This window comes from Tiliqua scincoides, chromosome 15 (assembly GCF_035046505.1).
Source record: "Tiliqua scincoides isolate rTilSci1 chromosome 15, rTilSci1.hap2, whole genome shotgun sequence".
Taxonomy (NCBI): Eukaryota; Metazoa; Chordata; class Lepidosauria; order Squamata; family Scincidae; genus Tiliqua; species Tiliqua scincoides.
In genome coordinates this window covers 7,139,921-7,162,661 of record NC_089835.1, presented here as the reverse complement: position 1 = coordinate 7,162,661, position 22,741 = coordinate 7,139,921, and the positions used below count along the sequence as shown (strand labels likewise).

Below are 22,741 nucleotides of genomic sequence, written 5' to 3'. Positions count from 1 at the left end.
CCCCCCAACGTACAGTGGGTCCTCCTCCTTATCCAGTTCCTAACCCTGATTTGAATATCCACAGCTGCTGAGCCCTTGGTTGGAGGGCCTGAGAGGGAACCCACATGTACATGCCCCCCCCCCCACACCTCAGATGCACCTCCTAAAAATGATCAGAAGCAAGTTTTGGTCACATCCAGGAGGTCCCCAAAAGCCCAGCCCACCTGCCCCCTCTCCCCATGGATTTGATTGTCCATGGAATTTTGTGGGAGGTGGACTTCCTGTGGACCCCCTGTGGAATTGATACCCTGTACCTTCTGTGGACCCCCCTGTGGAACCGATGCCCAGCTATGGCGTTTGGGCCTCTTCAGCCTAGAAAAGAGACGCCTGAGGGGGGACATGATTGAGACATACAAAATTATGCAGGGGACGGACAGAGTGGATAGGGAGATGCTCTTTACACTCTCACGTAACACCAGAACCAGGGGACATCCGCTAAAATTGAGTGTTGGGAGAGTTAGGACAGACAAAAGAAAATATTTCTTTACTCAGCGTGTGATTGGTCTGTGGAACTCCTTGCCACAGGAGGTGGTGATGGCAACTAGCCTGGACGCCTTTAAAAGGGGATTGGACAAGTTTCTGGAGGAAAAATCCATTACGGGTTACAAGCCATGATGTGTATGCGCAACCTCCTGATTTTAGAAATGGGCTATGTCAGAATGCCAGACGCAAGGGAGGGCACCAGGATGAGGTCTCTTGTTATCTGGTGTGCTCCCTGGGGCATTTGGTGGGCGGCTGTGAGATACAGGAAGCTGGACTAGATGGGCATATGGCCTGATCCAGTGGGGCTGCTCTTATGTTCTTATGCTCCCTGGAGCATTTGGTGGGCCACTGTGAGATACAGGAAGCTGGACTAGATGGGCCTATGGCCTGATCCAGTGGGGCTGCTCTTATGTTCTTATGCTCCCTGGAGCATTTGGTTGGCCACTGTGAGATACAGGAAGCTGGACTAGATGGGCCTATGGCCTGATCCAGTGGGGCTGCTCTTATGTTCTTATGTTCTTACCTTCCAGACCAGCGCATAATTGAAACCATGGATAACGGTACGCCAATAACAAGACCATGCGCCAATGATGCACCAATACCAGGGCCCACCTGTATCAAGCATTATCATTCCCAAACAAACATACTGCCTTAATACCTATAAGGTTAATATATCTGCAAGAAAGAAGGAATGCTCCTCTCTCTTTTGGCCATGGGAAAATGCTCACAAGTCATGTTTCACGTATGTGCTGAACAGCACAATTATGAAAGATCTGCAGACCCGTTTTTGTCCTAGGCAAGTAATTGCACGGCGAGATAAGCCCTACTAATGTCGTAATTTAGCCTTGAAGAGTGCTCAGGGTTCGATGTGGGAATACACCCCTGGGTCCCACGCGCTGCTTGTTCATTCATTCTGGGCTCGTCAACAGTTTCAGAGGCTGGCAGGCATTCCTCTGTCGGAGAATGTGAACCGTCCACGCCCAACAGGAAGTGGCTGGGATCAGGGCCAGGTTCCCCGCCACAAAGTGCTTGGAGTGCCTCCCCATTAAGCGTTGCTGACTTTGTGATCTCTCTGCTAACTACTGTATTCGTTCAGCTAATCACTTCTTTCAAGGCTGCCATTAAAGAAACGGTGCCCGTTTTGAAAAAGCTAGTTGGCTTAATGAGCCGGAGGAGCTCGTAATAAATTACCCCAATCAAATGCCAGCTCCAAGTCACCCAGGGGCACCTCCCACTTTACAGCTCAATTCCCTAGGCCTGTCTGGCTGCATGCAAAATTTCATGGGGAAACTGTGTGTCCCCATTGTGTGGGTATAGCCTTTTTCCTTCCAGGAACTTGGATGGGAGACCGCCTGGGAATACCTGGTGCTGTAGGCTTATACCATAGTCTTTCAAGACTGAAGGTTGCCAACCTACCTACCTGAAATCAACTGTGGATCAAAGCCAGCCTGAGACCTCCTGAAATGAGATGCCAGGTGCTGTCTCCCCCAACCCTGTGCTGTGCTTTGAGCATAGCAATAAATGCCATGGAACCGAGTAAAAGCCAAAGCTTCATACGTGAGCCAGACAAAATTTGGAGCCTTCTCATGAACTGTGCCTTGAAATCAACTATGGATTGGGGCCAGCCTAAGACCTCTCGTGGTGCCATACCAGATGCTGACCCCAGTACCAGTTCTGTGCCAGCCTGGCCCCCCCACTCCAACGCTCCATCTCAGCACTCTCCTCCCCCCTCCCCACATTTCTCCCTCCTCTCTGGCCCCTCTTCCATTTCCAATCCTAGTCACAGAAGGAGTAGTGTAGGCAAGCAGGTGGACAGAACTGCAGACTGAGGGGACGGCTTCAGTTGTCCTCCCAAATGGAAAGACCCCACATGAGATGATATTTGGCTTGCTCTAAACCACCCAGGTGGAAACCAAGACCCCGGAGACCTCCCCCAAAGAACTCTTCCATCCTGTGAATATTCACTCAGATCCAATGTCTCTCGTAAGCCTTCCACCCACATCAGTGGGCAAAATATGGGAGTTCTTCATGAAATGCCAAGAGTGGGGTGGGGGAGAGGACAGGACAAACACCAGGAAGTGTCTTTGTTCTGCTGGGCTGATGAAAGCAGAAATTCTTTGCTCCGTGTTATTAAAGTAATTTTGGATGCGATGAAAGCAGCAGATTTGGAGGGTGGGTAATTAAGATCACGAGGGAAAGGGGTGGGTCTCAAGCAGCCAGGGTGCCACGGACACAGTATAAAAAGCTCCCGTCCCTCCACAGTCTCCCATCAGCTTCTCCTCTCACCTTCTCTTGCCTTCTCACTCCTCAGAGGAACAGGTAAGTGGGGCTTGTCCAGGGCCTTTTCTACCTAAAGAAATCGGAGGTGACCGAGAAGGAGAGGAACCTCATAGCGATGCAGGCTTAGACCCAGTCTCCATCATGGGCTTTTGGGTGACGATCCTGCAGAATCTCAGTGGGGGATTCCCGACACCAGGTCTAGCTCTTTGGGACTCCTGATGCTGTACAGGAGTCCAGGCAGCTGCTGGGAACTGAATCTCGTAAACTTCTCTTCCGTGCGGAGAGGGTTTTTCTGAACTGCCCCCATGGAACTGGTCCTGAGGGCCTTCCTCCTCCCGCTGAAACCTGAGGGGCTGCTGTTGAGTGAGGAAGGGCTGGGGTTCCCTACCTGAAGGCCCATCACTCCCTTTGAGCGACAGCTCATAAGAAGACATGGCAGTCAGACTGGTCCCATGTCCTTTAGGATACGTGGATTGAGAACGGATGAGCCAAATCACTGAGCAGCCCAGTTTGCAGACCAGGAGATGTGAGGATGCCCACTGACATGCCAGCCCATTGGGCCCTCTGAGCTTAGAATGGTGCTAAGTGCTTTTGTCATGGTGGCACATGGCCTCCCTCACAACTATGCCCAAACTCTGGACAGTGGGTCTTGCATATGAAGCCCTCCAGGTGGTGCAATCTCAACCACTCAGAGGTTGCTTAATATGGCTCAGTCTTGTTGGAAGAATGGCCGGGGGGGGGGGAAAGCATCACCCCCCCACTTGGAGCACACCATGTGTCTAACTTGTGTCCCTCCTTCTTCTCTTCCAGGCTCCCCCTCGCTCAGACATGGCCAACTGCGGACCAGCCTGCACCGTCCCGTCCTGCGATTCCACCCCAATCGTGGGCTTGGGATCGACAGGCTGCAGAGGCCTCGGATGGGGCTACGGGGGTCTTGGATACGGAGGTCTCGGATGGGGCTACGGCGGTCTGGGCTACGGAGGTCTGGGGTACGGATACGGTTCCGGCGCCCAGGTTGAAACTTCCGGCAACCTCGGCACCCTGTCCGGGGTCATCCCTCAACCCATCAACCAGATCCCACCATCTGAAGTGGTCATCCAGCCCCCTCCCTCCGTGGTGACCATCCCAGGGGCCATCCTCTCTGCCAGCTGTGAGCCCACTACCGTGGGAGGCAACACTCCATGCGCCATTGGCGGCACCGGGATCGTCGGATCCGGCTTCTCTGGTGGCTACGGATACGGCAGAGCTATCTACGGCGGTAACCTTGGGGGCGGCCTGCTCGTGCGCCGTTCTGGCCGCAGAGGCAGCGTCTGCTGGTCCCCCTGCTAAATTCTGATGGACTGGCTACATAGGAAAAAGGTCAATTGGACGGTCCACGGTGGGTTTGGCTATTCTGAGCACCCTCTAGCCGGGTTAAGTTAGGGGGCGCTCAGCATCCCTGAGAATCAGCCCCAGCTACATCTGTCTGCAACCTGAATTCACCCCACTTCCTTTATTCCCTTCTTCTGATGGTCGATTCATCCATTCATGGGGGCATCTTGGAGCCCCCTCCAGCAGTGTTAAGACAAAGATTAGAGCAGGGATCAACTCAGCCCCTTAAATGTGAATGCAGCTGAATAGGGAAACGGTGTCAGTGGGGCTTTCTCTAATGGAGGGGGGGGGGGTAAATGTTATTTAAATGTGTACTAGCCCCACCCCCCACCCACTTTCATAGAAAATATTCAATATGGGGAAAGCGGATCACTGACACTGTCGCTGTCCAAATTCAACCTGCTTATTGGAAATTCTCCACTGTCTGTATTTTCATTCCTAATAAAACTGATTGAGCATCATAGATCTGGTCTCCTGGTGTTGTTTCCACGTGTGGACATCAAAATTGCCTTGGGGGTTCAAGGCACAAGGGAGAAAGGGAAGCTTGTTGTCTCTGACCCTCTAGACCCCCCACCCCCAACTTTGAGGGAATCATGGGGGCAGCCCCTGATCCGGGTGAAGAGAGGGAATTAAAGCAAGAAACCGACATCCCCGTCCAATCCGGCCCTGGTACATCAGAGCCACACAGCCCTTGTGCTGAAATTGAGTGGGCCAGAGGTCTCCTCGGGATAAGGGATCAAGTCCAACCATTGGGGTACACCAAATTGCATCAGTGGTGCAAGTCTGAGATGCCCCATGTAGGGTATTCTGGCCCAGGAAGGGGGTTAGAATATGGTGGATGCCTGCTCCACCATCCCTGAAGTCGTCTAAGACTGAACCGCCACCTCCCTGCCCTTCCGCACACCAACACCCCCTCTCCCTATCTCTCTTCTGCCCTCCTACACCATTCGCTGCTGTAGTTAACACCACCATCTATCAGGCTGGATTCAGCCCCAGCGGGACAGCGTAGGGTCGCTCCTTACTTCCAAATCCTCCCCTATGGCACATTTGCCATGGCTTTTGATGGCATGGCAGCCGTATCACCTTCTTCCATTTCTTTTGGCACAGTTTATGTTCCTTTTTATTCTCTTCATTAGGGCAAGACTTCAAGCTTCCTTGCCCTTTACAGCCTCTCTACCTTGACTCGTAAGCCATGTGGGCACCTCCTGGATTGAGTGGAGCCCTTCTTTCTTTGTGGTATGCACCTCTGCTGGGCCTCTATTACTGTTGTTTTAAGCAGCCTCCATGCACTCTGGAGAGATTGGACTCTTTTTACCCTCCCTTTCAACCTCCTTCTAACCAGCCTCCTCATTTGAGGGAAATCCGCCCGTTGGAAGTCAAGGGTTTTTGTGAGAGATTTGCCCAGTATTCTTCCCCTGACGTGCATGTCGAAACGGATCGCAGCATGATCACTGTTCCCCAATGGCTCCGTAACACTGACATCTCTAACCAGGTCCTGAGTACCGCACAATAATAAATTCAGAGTCACCTGTTCTCTGGTGGGCTCCATGACTAGCTGCTCTAAGGCACAGTCATTTAGCACGTCAAGGAATCTGGTCTCCTTTTCGTGACCAGATCACAAATTGACCCAGTCTACATGAGGATAATTGAAGTCCCCCATGATTACAACCCTGTCCCTCCTTGTCACCTCCCTGATCTGTTTCCTCATTTCAAGGACCCCATCCGATTTCTGGTCTGGAGGACGATAGCACGCCCCCAGTATTACATCGCTCCTCAGGCCTGGTAATTTAACCCACAGAGATTCTACGGTGGAGTCGGACCCGCCTTCAATCACTACTTTGCTGGATTCTATCCCTTCCTTAACATAAACGGCCACCCCACCTCCAACATGCCCCTGCCTGTTCCTCCTGTAGAGTTTATAGACTGGGATTACCATATCCCAGTGATTGTCCGCATTCCACCAGGTTTCCGTTATGCCCACTATGTCAATGTTTTCCCTTGTCACTAGACATTCCTGTTCTCCCATCTTTGCTTGGAGACTTTGGGCATTCGCATAAAAGCATTTGTACACGGAATGCCCCTGGATGTCGCTCCTTTGTCCCCGCATCCTCTCATTGTGCCAAACCATCTATCACATCCCATCACGCTACCATTCCCAATTTCTTCTCCTACTCTGCCTTTGTCTTGTTGTTCTCTAACCTCCCCATCCTCGTCCCATAGGGATGAGGAGTCCCAAACCGGATGCCCCTCGGCTCCTGTTGGCCTTCCCCCAGGGGTCAGTTTAAAAGCTGCTCTGCCACCATTTTAATGTTATGCGCCAGCAGTCTGGTTCCATTCTGGTTCAAGTGAAGCCCGTCCCTCTTTTACAGGCCCCGCTTGTCCCAAAACATTCCCCAGTGCCTATCAAATCTAAAACCCTCCTCCCTACACCATTGTCTCATCCACCTATTGAGTCCCCTGATCTCCGCCTGCCTAGCTGGCCCTGCGTGTGGAACTTCAGAGAACGCTACCTTTGAGGTCCTGGCTTTCAGCTTCCTACCTAAATTTGGCCTCCAGGACCTCCCGGCTACACTTGCCCACTTCGTTGGTACCAACATGCACCACAACCGCTACCTCCTCCCCAGCACTGTCTACCAGCCAGTCTAGACGAGCAGTGATGTCCGCAACCTTCGCACCAGGCGGGCAAGTCGCCATGCGGTCTTCACATCCTTCGCAAACACTCCTCTCTATTTTTCTAATAATTGAATCCCCCACTACAAGAAGCCCCCGAACCCCCTCCCGCCGAGGAGTATCCTGAGTGAGTTCGGATACGGACCCGTCCCCTGGAGAAGGAGTCCCTCCTAGGGAATTGTTTCCCTCCTCTCCAGGATGAGGAGAGATCAAAGAGCCTTTGCCAGAGCAAAGGCAAAAAATAAATGGCTCACCGTCCCTAAGGAGCTTGTCATCTTGGAACAAAAGTGCACAAGGGTCATGACCAAGGGCGGCGGCTGAGCAGGGATGCTTCCGTGGGCACCCCAAGGTGCCACAGCTTGGGCGGAGGGGTGAGGGGTGTGCTACCCGAGTCCCTGATGAGGGGATCTCCGTGCCACGTTTGCAGATGCCTTGCACTAAAATATTTGTAAAGATCCCTTTGCAATAAAACCCAAAACGTTCCCCCAAATTTTATTTAAATGTCATCACGTTACACCCCATAGCCAGGATCTTTCACTTCTCAGAATAAATCACTTTTAAGCAGCTGGTGTTCCACGGGGTGGGGCGTTGCAACCTCATCCAGCCACTAGATGGAGCTCCTAGACTCACAAACTGCACAGAGCCATCACCCCAGGGACCCGATTTAAGTGCTAAGATTTACACTCATTTTACTTTTTGATTTGTTGATGTAAATATGAATGAACACCGTCCCATTTAAAACAAGAGGACTTAATAGTTGCCTGAACAGGCTTCTTTAAGAAGAGGAATGGAAGACCCAGCATTGATTGTTTGGATGACCTTTAGGGGTATCAGTCTATGCGCACATTATTAACATCAGAACATAAGAAGAGCCCTGCTTGATCAGGCCCAGGGCCCATCCAGTCCAGCTTCTTGCATCCCACAGTGACCCACCAGATGCCCCAGGGAGCCCACAAGATCGCTGCATCCTGGTGCCCCTCCCTTGCACTTGGCATTCAGGGATAACCTCCTCTAAAGTCATGCATTGACCCAGCCTGGCTTCTCACCTGGGATGAACTTTGGCTCCATCCACCTGTCCAATCCCCTTTGAAAGGCATCTTGAAACATGATATCCCTGCCTGGTTTTCCTTTCAAACATGATTTTCCTGCAGGAAGGGTGGCCCGAGACCATTTGATGCCCGAGGTGGGCTGCCAAAAGCTTCTCCTCTTACTTGGCGATGTGCCAACCTCCTCACACTCTTTATTCTATCAAAAGTTATAGCCTCCCACCCCCCAAAAAAGAACAGTGGGGGCAGGGCAGTGGTACATCCTCATGCCCACCCCCCAGGGCTCTGCCCTGCCCACTGCATGAGAGGAGGTCCATCATGGGGGTGACCTCCTCATGAGCTGGCCCTCCGCAGCAGGTGACACAAGCCCTTGTGATGCCACTGGACCAATGGTGTTTTAACCCCCTGCTCACTGGACAAGAGTCCCTTTTTGAAGCGCTGCCCCTCTTAGATTTAGCAGGGACAGAATGTCCCCTTTTCGCCTTGGGGCTGTCGCAGAGGGTTCCTAGGACGCCGGTCTCTCCTGGCAGGAAGTAGAATTTATGGGTGTCCCTGCTGAAGCCGGTCTGGCTGGGCACAGGGGAGGAAGAGCAACCAAGAAATGACCTCCATGAAGTTGTTGGCAACCTTCAGTCTCGAAAGACTCTGGTATCGCGCTCTGAAAGGTGGTTCTGGAACAGCGTCTAGTGTGGCTGAAAAGGCCGATTCGGGAGTGACAATCCCTTCCACACCGGGAGCAAGTGCAGTCTGTCCCTGGTCTGTCTCCCTGGCTATGGGCCTTCTTCTTTGCCTCTTAGCCTCAGACTGTTGGCCAAGTGTCTCTTCAAACTGGGAAAGGCCGTGCTGCACAGCCTGCCCCCAAGCGGGCCGCTCAGAGGCCAGGGTTTCCCACCTGCTGAGGTCCACTCCTAAGGCCTTCAGATCCCTCTTGCAGATGTCCTTGTATCGCAGCTGTGGTCTACCTGTAGGGCGCTTTCCTTGCACGAGTTCTCCATAGAGGAGATCCTTTGGGATCCGGCCATCATCCATTCTCACAACATGACCGAGCCAACGCAGGCGTCTCTGTTTCAGTAGTGCATACATGCTAGGGATTCCAGCACGTTCCAGGACTGTGTTGTTTGGAACTTTGTCCTGCCAGGTGATGCCGAGAATACGTCGAAGGCAGCGCATGTGGAAAGCGTTCAGTTTCCTCTCCTGTTGTGAGCAGAGAGTCCATGACTCGCTGCAGTACAGAAGTGTACTCAGGATGCAAGCTCTGTAGACCTGGATCTTGGTATGTTCCGTCAGCTTCTTGTTGGACCAGACTCCATATATTCTAGCCGTATGTAGCACCCTCTGAAAAATCAGGCCCAAGATAAGTCCTTACCCTGGGACCCCAATTAGTCTTTCTTACTCTACCGCACTCTACCTCTGACCCCCTCCCCACCCATTCTGCTGCAAAGTCCAGAGAGGGGTCAGCGCTCCTGCTCTGGGTCAGGCTGCAGAGTCTGAGAGCCCCTCCTCTTCTGTGTCTGCCTGAAGACAGGACGCTTCTCTCACTGAAAGTGCTTTATTTATTTATGTCCCTTTTCAAAAGTCCGTCAGCTCTACTGACCTCAGCATTGAACTCTGGACGTGCAGCTGAATGGGTGGGGGGGGAGGTTTGGTGCTCTGTATCTGCTACAAACTGCCCAGTTCATCAGACCAGGCAGAGGTCAGCCATCTCGGTAGTACCCCCTTCCCAGGAAAACACTGAATCTCAGGGGATCACTCTCATAGTAGGGGCTCCACACAAAGTGTTCCCAGATCTCTCTCTCTCTCTCTCTCTCTCTCTCTCTCTCTCTCTCTCTCTCTCTCTCTCTGTTAAGCACCCAGATACACAAAATACAGACAACACACTCTGTGGGGCATCTTTCTAGTTTATGACAGACAGACAGACAGACAGACAGACAGACAGACAGACAGACAGACAGACAGACAGACAGCATAAAATATCAGTTTTTCAGTTTCAGTACCTTTATTGGCATACAGTTACAAAAACATTGAGCACTTTCATACATAAAAAACTTAAAGGAGCTGACTAGAGATTCGTTTGGTAATAACACCAAGCTACAATTGACACCTATAAACTAAGAAACTTCAAGAAATAGGGGCACGCTTCACATTGGACGCCACAATTTGTGAAATGAATGCCGACAGCCTCTTCATAAAAATATCCCTAAAGTGATCCACATAGAACACTGTGGGGTTTAAGCCGTTTCTGCCCATGGTTGCATATACACAACAGGGATCAAATGTGGACACCTCTGGGCTGGGCAGAAATGGGTTAAAGACAGACAGACAGACAGACAGACAGACAGACAGACAGACAGACAGACAGACAGACAGACAGACAGCATAAAATATCCCAATAGAGATCAAGTATTTCTGCTGACCGGAAAAGGTCCCGCCAGGTGGGCCTACCTGGGTCTCTCTGGAGCAGAAAACACAAGGAGGCGATGAACAACCTTGGGGGCAATCCTGGTGGAGGCTTTTATACCACGTTGGCTGCTTGTGGGTGCCAATGGCGTGCCAGGGATTGTCCGATTGAGAAATCAGCTGACCCAAGAGTGTTGTTGGACTGCCCAAGTTGTTCACGCAATGTAGTCAACTGAAGCACAATGCGCCAGAACATGGAGTTGATCAGGGAAACCCAGAACGCAGCATGCCCTGTTTAGAACCTTGGATGATGACAGTTTAAGGACGCTGGCAGGATCAGGCGCCCTGGCCCTGAAATGCTGACTTGGCTTACGGCAAACAGCGACATGTCCTTTGGACTCTTGCCCCACTCGTACACCTGCGCCACCGGAGTTCATCCTGCACTGCGTCAAGCTCACCCACCGATCCGGTTTCCCCGCTGGGCTGCAGCCTCTGTGGGAAGAGGGCTAATGGATCATGATGTATCGGGGCACGAATATCAGGAAGGAGGGCCGGCCAGAGTTGTAGAGTCACAATTCATGCCGTAGGAAAACGGGAGACTGTCATGAATATGCACAGTTTAGGCCTAGTAGCATGCAGCACCTGAACCAAACTAAACCAGTAACAGAGAATTGACTTGCAGTTCTTAGCTGCAGGGATGTGAGTGACAACAGCCAATGGAATCTACAACTCAATGGGAGGTAATAATGTAGTACCTTTGCAGACAGAAAGGTGCCCATCAAGGATGGAATGCAGCTGTGGACCTCCAGTGGGGAGGGGAAGAACTAGGGGGATAGCATCCAGCCCCACCTCAGGAAGATTCTGTCTTCAAGAGCTTCTGATTGGGCAGTTTAAATAAGTACAGAGTCACCTCCATCCTGTTAGCCTGAGAAGTATAAGAACAAAGCCCAAGGGGTGTGTTGGGGTCTTTTGGTGGAAAAGATGGTGGGTGCAACATCCTGCAGGGAGAGCCTGATCCACCAGGGTCATGTGGCCTCTTAGGTACCCTGGAGCTGAAAGGTCTACAAAGAAAGCTGACCCAGGTGAGAGTTAGGGAGTAATAGAGATAGCCAGTCAGCTTTGTTATTTTAATGCTGAGATGTTTCCTAGAAGTTTTATGCCTCTAGCATTTGCTGCCTTTTGTAAATTTTATGTAACCCTATGCATTTAATAAAGTAAAAATCCTTTTACTAAGTTGGCTCATTGTCTGTTGGGGACAAAGGTTCAGAATCCCGCCTAGCCGTTCAGCAAGCTACCAAATACTCATTGAGGACTAGTAACTTGAGGACTGAGGCTTTAATTAAAGAAAGTGCTCAGTGCATGCGAGGAATAGGATTAAGCCTAGAGGGGCTCAGTGCCCCTGGACTGAGACACTGGCACAAACAGGGTGGTGGCAGTTCTACTGAACAGGTGTCCTTGAGGGCTCTAGGGTTTGAGAACCAAGAACTCTGAGCACCCAAAACCCCTGGCGTTTACGACATGTGGGGCATGCAGGAGACGTCCGGGACACCCAAGGAAACTGTAGAGCACCCTCAGAGATACATGGGAGAGGGTGAGGGTGAAGGAGGAAAAATTTCGCACAGGGGTGGAAAATGATGACTCCGGGGTCATCAGATGTCAAAAAAAATTCCTACAGTATGCACCCACATTTTTATCGATCACCCTGGTGGACGGTGGGCGACAGGGGGACCCACTGCAAATCCCACCTCCCTCCCAGAACCCTTATTTGCCCACCCCATTCACCCAAAGCAGACTCACAGCACATTTGAAGATGTTTGAATCCATCTTTATTGCCCAGTGGTGGTCCGAGTCCCAGGGGTACAGAGGGGAATCCCTTAAGGACCGGGGTTGGTTGGCAACCCAAACCCTTGGATGCTTGGGAGGGGTGGGGCATCTCCAACACCATTCATCATCTGTATTTCGAAGTCAGGACCCTTTCAACGCTAAGCAAGAACCTGTCACAAGACACCAAGATTTCATTAGAAAGATGCATTTCGATCCTCAGTTTTGTAGCATCCATCTCAGCGTCTGGATTTTGAGGGTCCTGGTGTTGAAAGAGAAAGGGCAGAATCCTAACCAGGTGTACTCATAAGTAAGTCCTATTTTGTTCAACAGGGGCTTACTCTCAGGAAAGTGTGTTTCGGATTGCAGCCCAAGTCAAGGAAACAGTTGACAATCCAGAAGAGCTCCAAAACTTTGCAAACTTTGGCTGCTGAAGGCACTGATTTCCATCTCACTCTCCCTCCCAGGGAAGCAGACCCCCTCCCTCATTCTACCTTCACACCCACCCTGCGAGGTTGGCAGGCTGAGAGGAAGGTGGCTGCTGAAGGCACTGATTTCCATCTCACTCTTCCTCCCAGGGGAGCAGACCCCCTCCCTCATTCCACCTTCACACCCACCCTGCGAGGTTGGCAGGCTGGGAGGAAGGTGGCTGCTGAAGGCACTGATTTCCATCTCACTCTCTCTCCCAGGGGAGCAGACCCCCTCCCTCATTCTACCTTCACACTCACCCTGCGAGGTTGGCAGGCTGAGAGGAAGGTGGCTTCTGAAGGCACTGATTTCCATCTCACTCTTCCTCCCCGGGGAGCAGAACCCCTCCCTCATTCTACCTTCACACCCACCCTGCGAGGTTGGCAGGCTGAGAGGAAGGTGGCTTCTGAAGGCACTGATTTTCATCTCACTCTTCCTCCCAGGGGAGCAGACCCCCTCCCTCATTCCACCTTCACACCCACCCTGCGAGGTTGGCAGGCTGGGAGGAAGGTGGCTGCTGAAGGCACTGATTTCCATCTCACTCTCCCTCCCAGGGGAGCAGACCCCCTCCCTCATTCCACCTTCACACCCACCCTAAGGGCCGACGCCAACCAGTTCCCGCATCTTCCAGGGAAGGTCTCTCTCCGCATCTAGCATGTTGCAGATTTTGGCTGCCAGGGCCAGGTTTAGGAGCTGCCTCATCGAACACTTTGTGGGGGGAGCCCCAGGTTCACAGCTGAGGTCTACAGATAGAAATAAATGGTCCCCAATGGTGCTGTGTCCTCCCCTCAAGGACCAGCCCTGCCCAGGCAGCAGAGGCAGCTCCAGGGCTCTTGCCCCTTCCTTCTGCCTCTCTGTCCTTCTTCCTGCTTGCTTTTCTCCCTCCTCTTCGGCACCTTCTGCTTGCTTCTCTGCTAGGATGCTTCAGCCCCTCCCATCTCCCCACTTGGCCCTCCCTTGGCCAGCTTTGCTGTCCCTCAACCCACATCCCACAAAGCAACCCACCCCTAGCAAAGCAAGTTGATTCTGGGAGAAGGAAGGACCTCACCTGAAGGAAGTTGGGCACCTGCTGACTCAGGGGCTTCCTGAGCTCCTGCTTTGTGGGTATGCAGTTCCCATCTATTGGCTGTCCACCTTTGCCGAACTCCCATCTGATATAGAGAAAAGCCGCTTCCATCGGAGTCTCGGACATTTGGACTTCACCGCCGGACCCTGTTAGGAAAACAACCCGTTGGGAGGGGGAGGGGGAGTTTGCACCTCAAATGGGCTGTGCTGCCCCGGTGGAAAATAAATGATTCCCCCCCCCCACCCCACTGCTGCTTCAGACACACAAAGCCTGGAAACTGTAGCCCGGCAAAGATCTTGGCAGTTCTGCACTGAGGCCCTAAGCAAGGGATTGTGCCCATCGGCAAACTGCCTTGCCGACACCCTTAAAGCAGGTTTACTCCCCGGCGTGGAAATGCCACCTGGGATGTCAAGGCAGGCTCAGAAATAGAGACTCACCAAGCCGATGAGCAGAATCCTCTTCTTCTTCATCCTGCTGGCTGTGATGATGGGGCGTTCTGGGCTGTATTCCTTAAACAACTTGCTGTCAGTGGGTTGAACCGGGTGCCCTGCCAGTTCGCGTGTGGCTGTTTTATTGGCTGGATGGAAATCCACCACCAAACTTGTCCGCCCAGTCAAAATTGGACATGTTCGGCTCAAGTTACCGAGCCGAACTGCACCGTCTCACCCAGGCCGGAAAGTGTTTGCGGTTTGTTTTGCAGTTCAGGTTGGATGGCAGCATGCCTGAGACAGATGGCATGTAGGGATTGGTACTGGTGTCCGCTCTGGCCCTGCTGGCTGCAGGGTGCACACCAAAACCCGGCTCCTGCTCCCTTGCCCACAGCAAGGTTACCACATCCTGCTGCCCTGCCTAATGGGAGCAAACCTACCCCCTCCCAAATAGCAATCCATGGCAAGCCAAACAACCACCAACAGGGGCCAGGCATGTGCTGTCAATGAACATCTCCCTGGCTCCTGTGGGCTGTCCTCCCACTCTTCAAGAACGGTGTTGCCACAACTATGTACCCATAAATCTGAGATTCACCAGGCTGCCAGAAGGACAAGTGTGGGTGGTTTTACTGTTGCCAAAATTGCCAAATATTGAAAAGCTCGGCACTGAGGCTCAATCTCGGCATGCCCTACATCTGAGGAGCGGGAGATGTTGACTGTGGGTAGGCCCTTGTGAACTCAGGGGCCCCAACTCTGTGCAATTGCTGGGGAAATTTCTCCCCTGGATGGTCCCCCTACGAAAAAGGGGCTGAAATTTTGACTTGTGGCAAAGGTCTTGATGTTCTTCCAGGTTTTCCAAAGAGCTTTAATTGCTGTTCAAGTATTTCATTTCATATCACACTTTATTTTATTGTGGGTTTTTGCTCTGCTCTTGTAAAACCTCCCTGGATCCACTGATGAGGAAAATAACCCCATTAGCCGATAAAGGGAGCCCGTCAGGCAAGCAAGTCAGGGGAGCAGGGAGGCTTTGGGGCGGAGCTGAGGTTGCAGCATTGAGGCTGAGAGGAGAGCCAAGGGGCCCGCTTAGCAGGGCTGGTGTTTGCTGCTGCCACGAGAGAGGATATAGGACACTCTGCCAGGATACTCTGGAGTGAAACCCACATTGGACATCCTATATGCCAAACTAGTTCTCTCAAGAAGATTCACTAGAACAGTGATTTTCAACCTTTTTCACCTCCTGGCACACTGGCAAAGCACTGAAACGGTCAAGGCACACAATCAGCTCTTTGACCATTGACAAGGCACACTGTGCTGCCACGAAATGAACCTCTCCCAAATTCCCACGGCACACCTGGGAACCATTCACGGCACACTAGTGTGCCCTGGCCCAGTTTGCTGAAAATGGCTGCTCTAGAATCTCTAAAGAAGATTCTTTGAACTGGGGGGGGAGTAGGGTAGAGAGGACTGACTGATGTTTTCAGTTGGACGTTATGACAGCCTTCCCACCCAACGTTAGTCAGTCCTCCCAACTCTCCCCCTCCCCGTCTGCATTTCTGCATTTTGCACAGGGGTGGAATTGATGACCCCGGGGTCATCAGATGTCAACAAAAATGCCTACAGTATGTGCCCACATTTTTCCTCCATCGCCCTGGTGGAAGGTGGGAGACAGGCGGACCCACTGCAAATCCCACCTCCCTCCCAGAACCCTTATTTGCCCACCCACTCCCCTTCCTGCCCACCCCATTCACCCAAAGCAGACTCACAGCACGTTTGAAGATGTTTGGATCCATCTTTATTGCCCAGTGGTGGTTCGAGTCGCCAGGGTACAGAGAGGAATCCCTTAAGGACCGGGGTTGGTTGGCAGGGCGTCTTGGCCTCCCCTTGGGTGTTTGGGAGGGGTGGGGCATCTCCAACACCACTCATCACCTGTATCTCTCATCATCTGTACCTCTCGTGAGACTTCCAAGAATAAGCAAGTACGTGTCAAACGACACCTCCATACCAGAAAGATTCCTCTCGACCATCAGTTTTGTAGCATCCATCTCAGCGTCTGGATTATGAGGGTCCTGGTGTTGAAAGAGAAAGGGCAGAATCCTAACCAGGTCTACTCAGAAGTAAGTCCTATTTTGTTCAACAGGGGCTTACTCTCAGGAAAGTGTGGTTCGGATTGCAGCCCAAGCCAAGGAAACAGTTGATGATCCAGAAAAGATCCAAAACTTTGGCTGCTGAAGGCACTGAGATCCATCTCACTCTTCCGCCAGGGGGAACAGACCCCCTCCCTCCTTCTACCTTCACACCCACCCTGTGAGGTTGGCAGGCTGAGAGGAAGTTGGCTGCTGAAGGCCACCTAATGAGTTGCCTGCCTAAGGGCCGATGCCAACCAGTTCCCGCATCATAAGAACAGCCTCACTGGATCAGGCCATAGGCCCATCTAGTCCAGCTTCCTGTATCTCACAGCGGCCCACCAAATGCCCCAGGGAGCACACCAGATAACAAGAGACCTGCAAGGCTTCCTGGGAATTGTAGTTAAGAACATAAGAACAGCCCCACTGGATCAGGCCATAGGCCCATCTAGTCCAGCTTCCTGTATCTCACAGCAGCCCACCAAATGCCCCAGGAGCACACCAGATAACAAGAGACCTCATCCTGGTGCCCTCCCTTGCATTGGCATTCTGACATAGCCCATTTCTGAAATCAGGAGGTTGCGCATACACATCATGGCTTGTAACCCGTAATGGATTTTTCCTCTAGAAACTTGTCCAATCATCACATCCTGTGGCAAGGAGTTCCACAAACCAACCACACACTGAGTAAAGAAATATTTTCTTTTGTCTGTTCTAACTCTCCCAACACTCATTTTGAGTGGATGTCCCCTGGTTCTGGTATTATGTGAGAGTGTAAAGAGCATCTCTCTATCCACTCTGTCCATCCCCTGCATAATTTTGTATGTCTCAATCATGTCCCCCCTCAGGCGTCTCTTTTCTAGGCTGAAGAGGCCCAAACGCCGTAGCCTTTCCTCATAAGGAAGGTGCCCCAGCCCTGTAATCATCTTAGTCGCTCTCTTTTGCACCTTTTCCATTTCCACTATGTCTTTTTTGAAATGCGGCGACCAGAACTGGAAACAATACTCCAGGTGTGGCCTTACCATAGATTTGTACAACGGCATTATAATACTAGCCGTTTTGTTCTCAATACATCCCAAGCATAGAATTGGCCTTCTTCACTGCCGCCGCACATTGGGTCGACACTTTCATCGACCTGTCCACCACAACCCCAAGATCTCTCTCCTGATCTGTCACAGACAGCTCAGAACCCATCAGCCTATATCTAAAGTTTTGATTTTTTGCCCCAATGTGCATGACTTTACACTTACTGACATTGAAGCACATCTGCCATTTTGCTGCCCATTCTGCCAGTCTGGAGAGATCCTTCTGGAGCTCCTCACAATCACGTCTGGTCTTCACCACTTGGAAAAATTTGGTGTCGTCTGCAAACTTAGCCACTTCATTGCTCAACCCTGTCTCCAGGTCATTTATGAAGAGGTTGAAAAGCACCGGTCCCAGGACAGATCCTTGGGGCACACCGCTTTTCACCTCTCTCCATTGTGAAAATTGCCCATTGACACCCACTCTCTGCTTCCTGGCCTCCAACCAGTTCTCAATCCACGAGAGGACCTGTCCTCTAATTCCCTGACTGTGGAGTTTTCTCAGTAGCCTTTGGTGAGGGACCGTGTCAAATGCCTTCTGAAAGTCCAGATATATAATGTCCACGGGTTCTCCCGCATCCACATGCCTGTTGACCTTTTCAAAGAATTCTATAAGGTTCGTGAGGCAAGACTTACCCTTACAGAAGCCAGGCTGACTCTCCCTCAGCAAGGCCAGTTCGTCTATGTGCATCTATGTGCATCTATGTTTGTCTATCTGTTCGTCTATGTGCATCTTCCAGGGAAGGTCTCTCTCCACATCTAGCTTGTTGCAGATTTTGGCTACCAGGGCCAGGTTTAGGAGCTGCCTCATTGGAAACTTTTTGGGAGGAGGCCCAGGTTCACAGCTGAGGTCTATAGATAAATAAATGGACCCCAATGGTGCTGTGTCCTCCCCTCAAGGACCAGCCCTGCCCAGGTAGCAGAGGCAGCTCCAGGGGTCTTGCCCCTTCCTTCTGCCCCTCTGTCTTCTTCCTGCTTGCTTTTCTCCCTCCTCTTCGGCACCTTCTGCTTGCTTCTCTGCTACCATGCTTCAGCCTGTCCCATCTCCCCACTTGGCCCTCCCTTGGCCAGCTTTGCAGTCCCTCAACCCACATCCCACAAAGCAACCCACCCCTAGCAAAGCAAGTTGATTCTGGGAGAAGAAAGGACCTCACCTTAATGAAGTTGGGCATCTGCTCTCTCATGAGCTTCCTGAGCTCCTCCTTTGTGAGGAAGCAGACCCCTTCTATTTGATGCCCATATTTGCAGAACTCCCGTCTGATAAAGAGAAAAGCCGCTTCCATCGGAGTCTCGGACATTTGGACTTCACCGCCAGACCCTGTTAGGAAAAGAAACCCGTTGGGAGGGGGAGGGGGAGTTTGCACATCAAATGGTCTGTGCTGCCCAGGTGGAAAATAAATAATTCCCCCCCCCCCACCCCACTGCTGCTTCTGACACACAAAGCCTGGAATCTGTAGCCCTGCAAAGATCTTGGCAGTTCTGCACTGAGGCCCTAAGCAAGGGATTGTGCCCATCGGCAAACTGCCTTGCCGACACCCTTAAAGCAGGTTTACTCCCGGCGTGGAAATGCCACCTGGGATGTCAAGGCAGGCTTAGAAATGGAGACTCACCAAGCCGATGAGCAGAATCCTCTTCTTCTTCCTCCTGCTGGCTGTGATGACGGGACGTTCTGGGCTGCACTCTTTATACGACTCGCTGCCGGTGGGTTCAACCGGGTGCCCTGCCAGTTCGTGTGTGGCTGTTTCGCTCGAGGGGGACTTTTATTGGCTGGACGGAAATCCACCACCGAACCCGTCCGCCCAGTCAAAATTGGACTTGTTTGGCTCAAGGTACCGAGCCAAACTGCACCATCTCGCCCTGGCCGGAAAGCGTTTGCGGTTTGTATTGCAATTCAGGTTGGATGGCAGCATGCCTGAGACAGATGGCATGTAGGGATTGGTACCGGTGCCCGCTCTGGCCCTGCTGGCTGCAGGGTGCACACCAAAACCCGGCTCCTGCTCCCTTGCCCACAGCAAGGTTACCACATCCAGCTGCCCTGCCAAATGGGAAGAAACCTACCCCCTCCCAGATAGCAATCCATGGCAAGCCAAATAACCACCAACAGGGGCCAGGCATGTGCTGTCAATGAACATCTCCCTGGCTCCTGTGGGCTGTCCTCCCACTCTTCAAGAACGGCGTGGCCACAACTAAGTACCCATAATTTGTGATTCTCCGGGTGTGGGTGGTTTTACTGTTTTAACTGCCAAATATTGAAAAGCTCAGCACTGAGGCTCTTTCTCGGCATGCCCTACATCTGAGGAGCGGGGGATGTTGACTGTGGGTAGGCCCTTGTGAACTCAGGGGCCCGAACTCTGTGCAATTTCTTGTGAAATTTCTCCCCTGGATGGTCCACCTATGAAAAAGGAGATGAAATTCTGGCTTGTGGCAAAGATCTTGATGTTCTTCCAGACCTCCCAAAGAGTTTAACTGCTGGGAAGGCCCTTATGAACCCGGGGGCCCCACCTGTGTGCAATTGCTGGGGAAATTTCTCCCCTGAATGGTCAACCTATGAAAAAGGTGATGAAATTCTGGCTTGTAGCAAATATCTAGATGTTCTTCCAGACCTCCCAAAGTGGTTAACTACTGGGAAGGCCCTTGGAAGTAGGAAGTACTACTATCCCTTGGAAGTAGGAAGGCCCTACTATCCACCTGATTGGATAGTAGTAGTGAGGGGGAGAGTTTGGCGGCTGGCACCACAGCCCATCCTGAGTTGGTCTTCAGTGTGCCTTGTGCCCTCAGCCCTCCGTACCCTCCCAAGGGCAGCCTGAGCTTCAGTGGTTGTCCTTTAGCTGCCCACCTGGTTGGACTTGGTGGATTGTCCATCCCTCCCACACCTACCCAAGACTCCTGCCTTTGGATTGGATTCTTGACCTTAGCCAGGGGGCGACTTGCAACAGGCGTGGGGACGCACCATGTAGTACAAGCAGGGATTTGATGTGTACTGTGTGTGCGGCAAGCAGTGTCAGAGAGGGACCAGTGCCATTCCCAACAGCTGTGAACCTGGGCCTCCCCCAAAAAAGTTTCCAATGAGGCAGCTCCTAAACCTGGCCCTGGTAGCCAAAATCTGCAACAAGCTAGATGTGGAGAGAGACCTTCCCTGGAAGATGCACATAGACGAACAGATAGACAAACATAGATGCACATAGATGCACATAGACGAACTGGCCTTGCTGAGGGAGAGTCAGCCTGGCTTCTGTAAGGGTAAGTCTTGCCTCACGAACCTTATAGAATTCTTTGAAAAGGTCAACAGGCATGTGGATGCGGGAGAACCCGTGGACATTATATATCTGGACTTTCAGAAGGCATTTGACACGGTCTCTCACCAAAGGCTACTGAGAAAACTCCACAGTCAGGGAATTAGAGGACAGGTCCTCTCGTGGATTGAGAACTGGTTGGAGGCCAGGAAGCAGAGAGTGGGTGTCAATGGGCAATTTTCACAATGGAGAGAGGTGAAAAGCGGTGTGCCCCAAGGATCTGTCCTGGGACCGGTGCTTTTCAACCTCTTCATAAATGACCTGGAGACAGGGTTGAGCAATGAAATGGCTAAGTTTGCAGACGACACCAAATTTTTCCAAGTGGTGAAGACCAGACGTGATTGTGAGGAGCTCCAGAAGGATCTCTCCAGACTGGCAGAATGGGCAGCAAAATGGCAGATGTGCTTCAATGTCAGTAAGTGTAAAGTCATGCACATTGGGGCAAAAAATCAAAACTTTAGATATAGGCTGATGGGTTCTGAGCTGTCTGTGACAGATCAGGAGAGAGATCTTGGGGTTGTGGTGGACAGGTCGATGAAAGTGTCGACCCAATGTGCGGCGGCAGTGAAGAAGGCCAATTCTATGCTTGGGATCATTAGAAAAGGTATTGAGAACAAAACGGCTAGTATTATAATGCCGTTGTACAAATCTATGGTAAGGCCACACCTGGAGTATTGTTTCCAGTTCTGGTCGCCGCATTTCAAAAAAGACATAGTGGAAATGGAAAAGGTGCAAAAGAGAGCGACTAAGATGATTACGGGGCTGGGGCACCTTCCTTATGAGGAAAGGCTACGGCGTTTGGGCCTCTTCAGCCTAAAAAAGAGACGCCTGAGGGGGGACATGATTGAGACATACAAAATTATGCAGGGGATGGACAGAGTGGATAGAGAGATGCTCTTTACACTCTCACATAACACCAGAACCAGGGGACATCCACTCAAAATGAGTGTTGGGAGAGTTAGAACAGACAAAAGAAAATATTTCTTTACTCAGTGTGTGGTTGGTTTGTGGAACTCCTTGCCACAGGATGTGATGATTGGACAAGTTTCTAGAGGAAAAATCCATTACGGGTTACAAGCCATGATGTGTATGCGCAACCTCCTGATTTCAGAAATGGGCTATGTCAGAATGCCAATGCAAGGGAGGGCACCAGGATGAGGTCTCTTGTTATCTGGTGTGCTCCTGGGGCATTTGGTGGGCTGCTGTGAGATACAGGAAGCTGGACTAGATGGGCCTATGGCCTGATCCAGTGGGGCTGTTCTTATGTTCTTAACTACAATTCCCAGGAAGCCTTGCAGGTCTCTTGTTATCTGGTGTGCTCCCTGGGGCATTTGGTGGGCCGCTGTGAGATACAGGAAGCTGGACTAGATGGGCCTATGGCCTGATCCAGTGAGGCTGTTCTTATGATGCGGGAACTGGTTGGCATCGGCCCTTAGGCAGGCAACTCATTAGGTGGCCTTCAGCAGCCAACTTCCTCTCAGCCTGCCAACCTCACAGGGTGGGTGTGAAGGTAGAAGGAGGGAGGGGGTCTGTTCCCCCTGGCGGAAGAGTGAGATGGATCTCAGTGCCTTCAGCAGCCAAAGTTTTGGATCTTTTCTGGATCATCAACTGTTTCCTTGGCTTGGGCTGCAATCCGAACCACACTTTCCTGAGAGTAAGCCCCTGTTGAACAAAATAGGACTTACTTCTGAGTAGACCTGGTTAGGATTCTGCCCTTTCTCTTTCAACACCAGGACCCTCATAATCCAGACGCTGAGATGGATGCTACAAAACTGATGGTCGAGAGGAATCTTTCTGGTATGGAGGTGTCGTTTGACACGTTCTTGCTTATTCTTGGAAGTCTCACGAGAGGTACAGATGATGAGAGATACAGGTGATGAGTGGTGTTGGAGATGCCCCACCCCTCCCAAACACCCAAGGGGAGGCCAAGACGCCCTGCCAACCAACCCCGGTCCTTAAGGGATTCCTCTCTGTACCCTGGCGACTCGAACCACCACTGGGCAATAAAGATGGATCCAAACATCTTCAAACGTGCTGTGAGTCTGCTTTGGGTGAATGGGGTGGGCAGGAAGGGGAGTGGGTGGGCAAATAAGGGTTCTGGGAGGGAGGTGGGATTTGCAGTGGGTCCGCCTGTCTCCCACCTTCCACCAGGGCGATGGAGGAAAAATGTGGGC

The 22,741-nt window shown here is 51.7% G+C and overlaps 1 protein-coding gene across 1 annotated transcript; it reads left to right on the top strand.

Moving 5' to 3' along the window:
* Nucleotides 1-1,072: 1,072 nt before the first annotated feature.
* Nucleotides 1,073-4,131, top strand: LOC136635071 (chorion class B protein M2410-like). The gene is made up of 3 exons (XM_066610169.1): nt 1,073-1,082; nt 2,834-2,841; nt 3,613-4,131. Exons 1-3 carry the CDS (start codon nt 1,073-1,075, stop codon nt 4,129-4,131), a joined length of 537 nt encoding a protein of 178 aa, XP_066466266.1.
* The last annotated feature ends 18,610 nt before the right edge of the window (nt 4,132-22,741 follow it).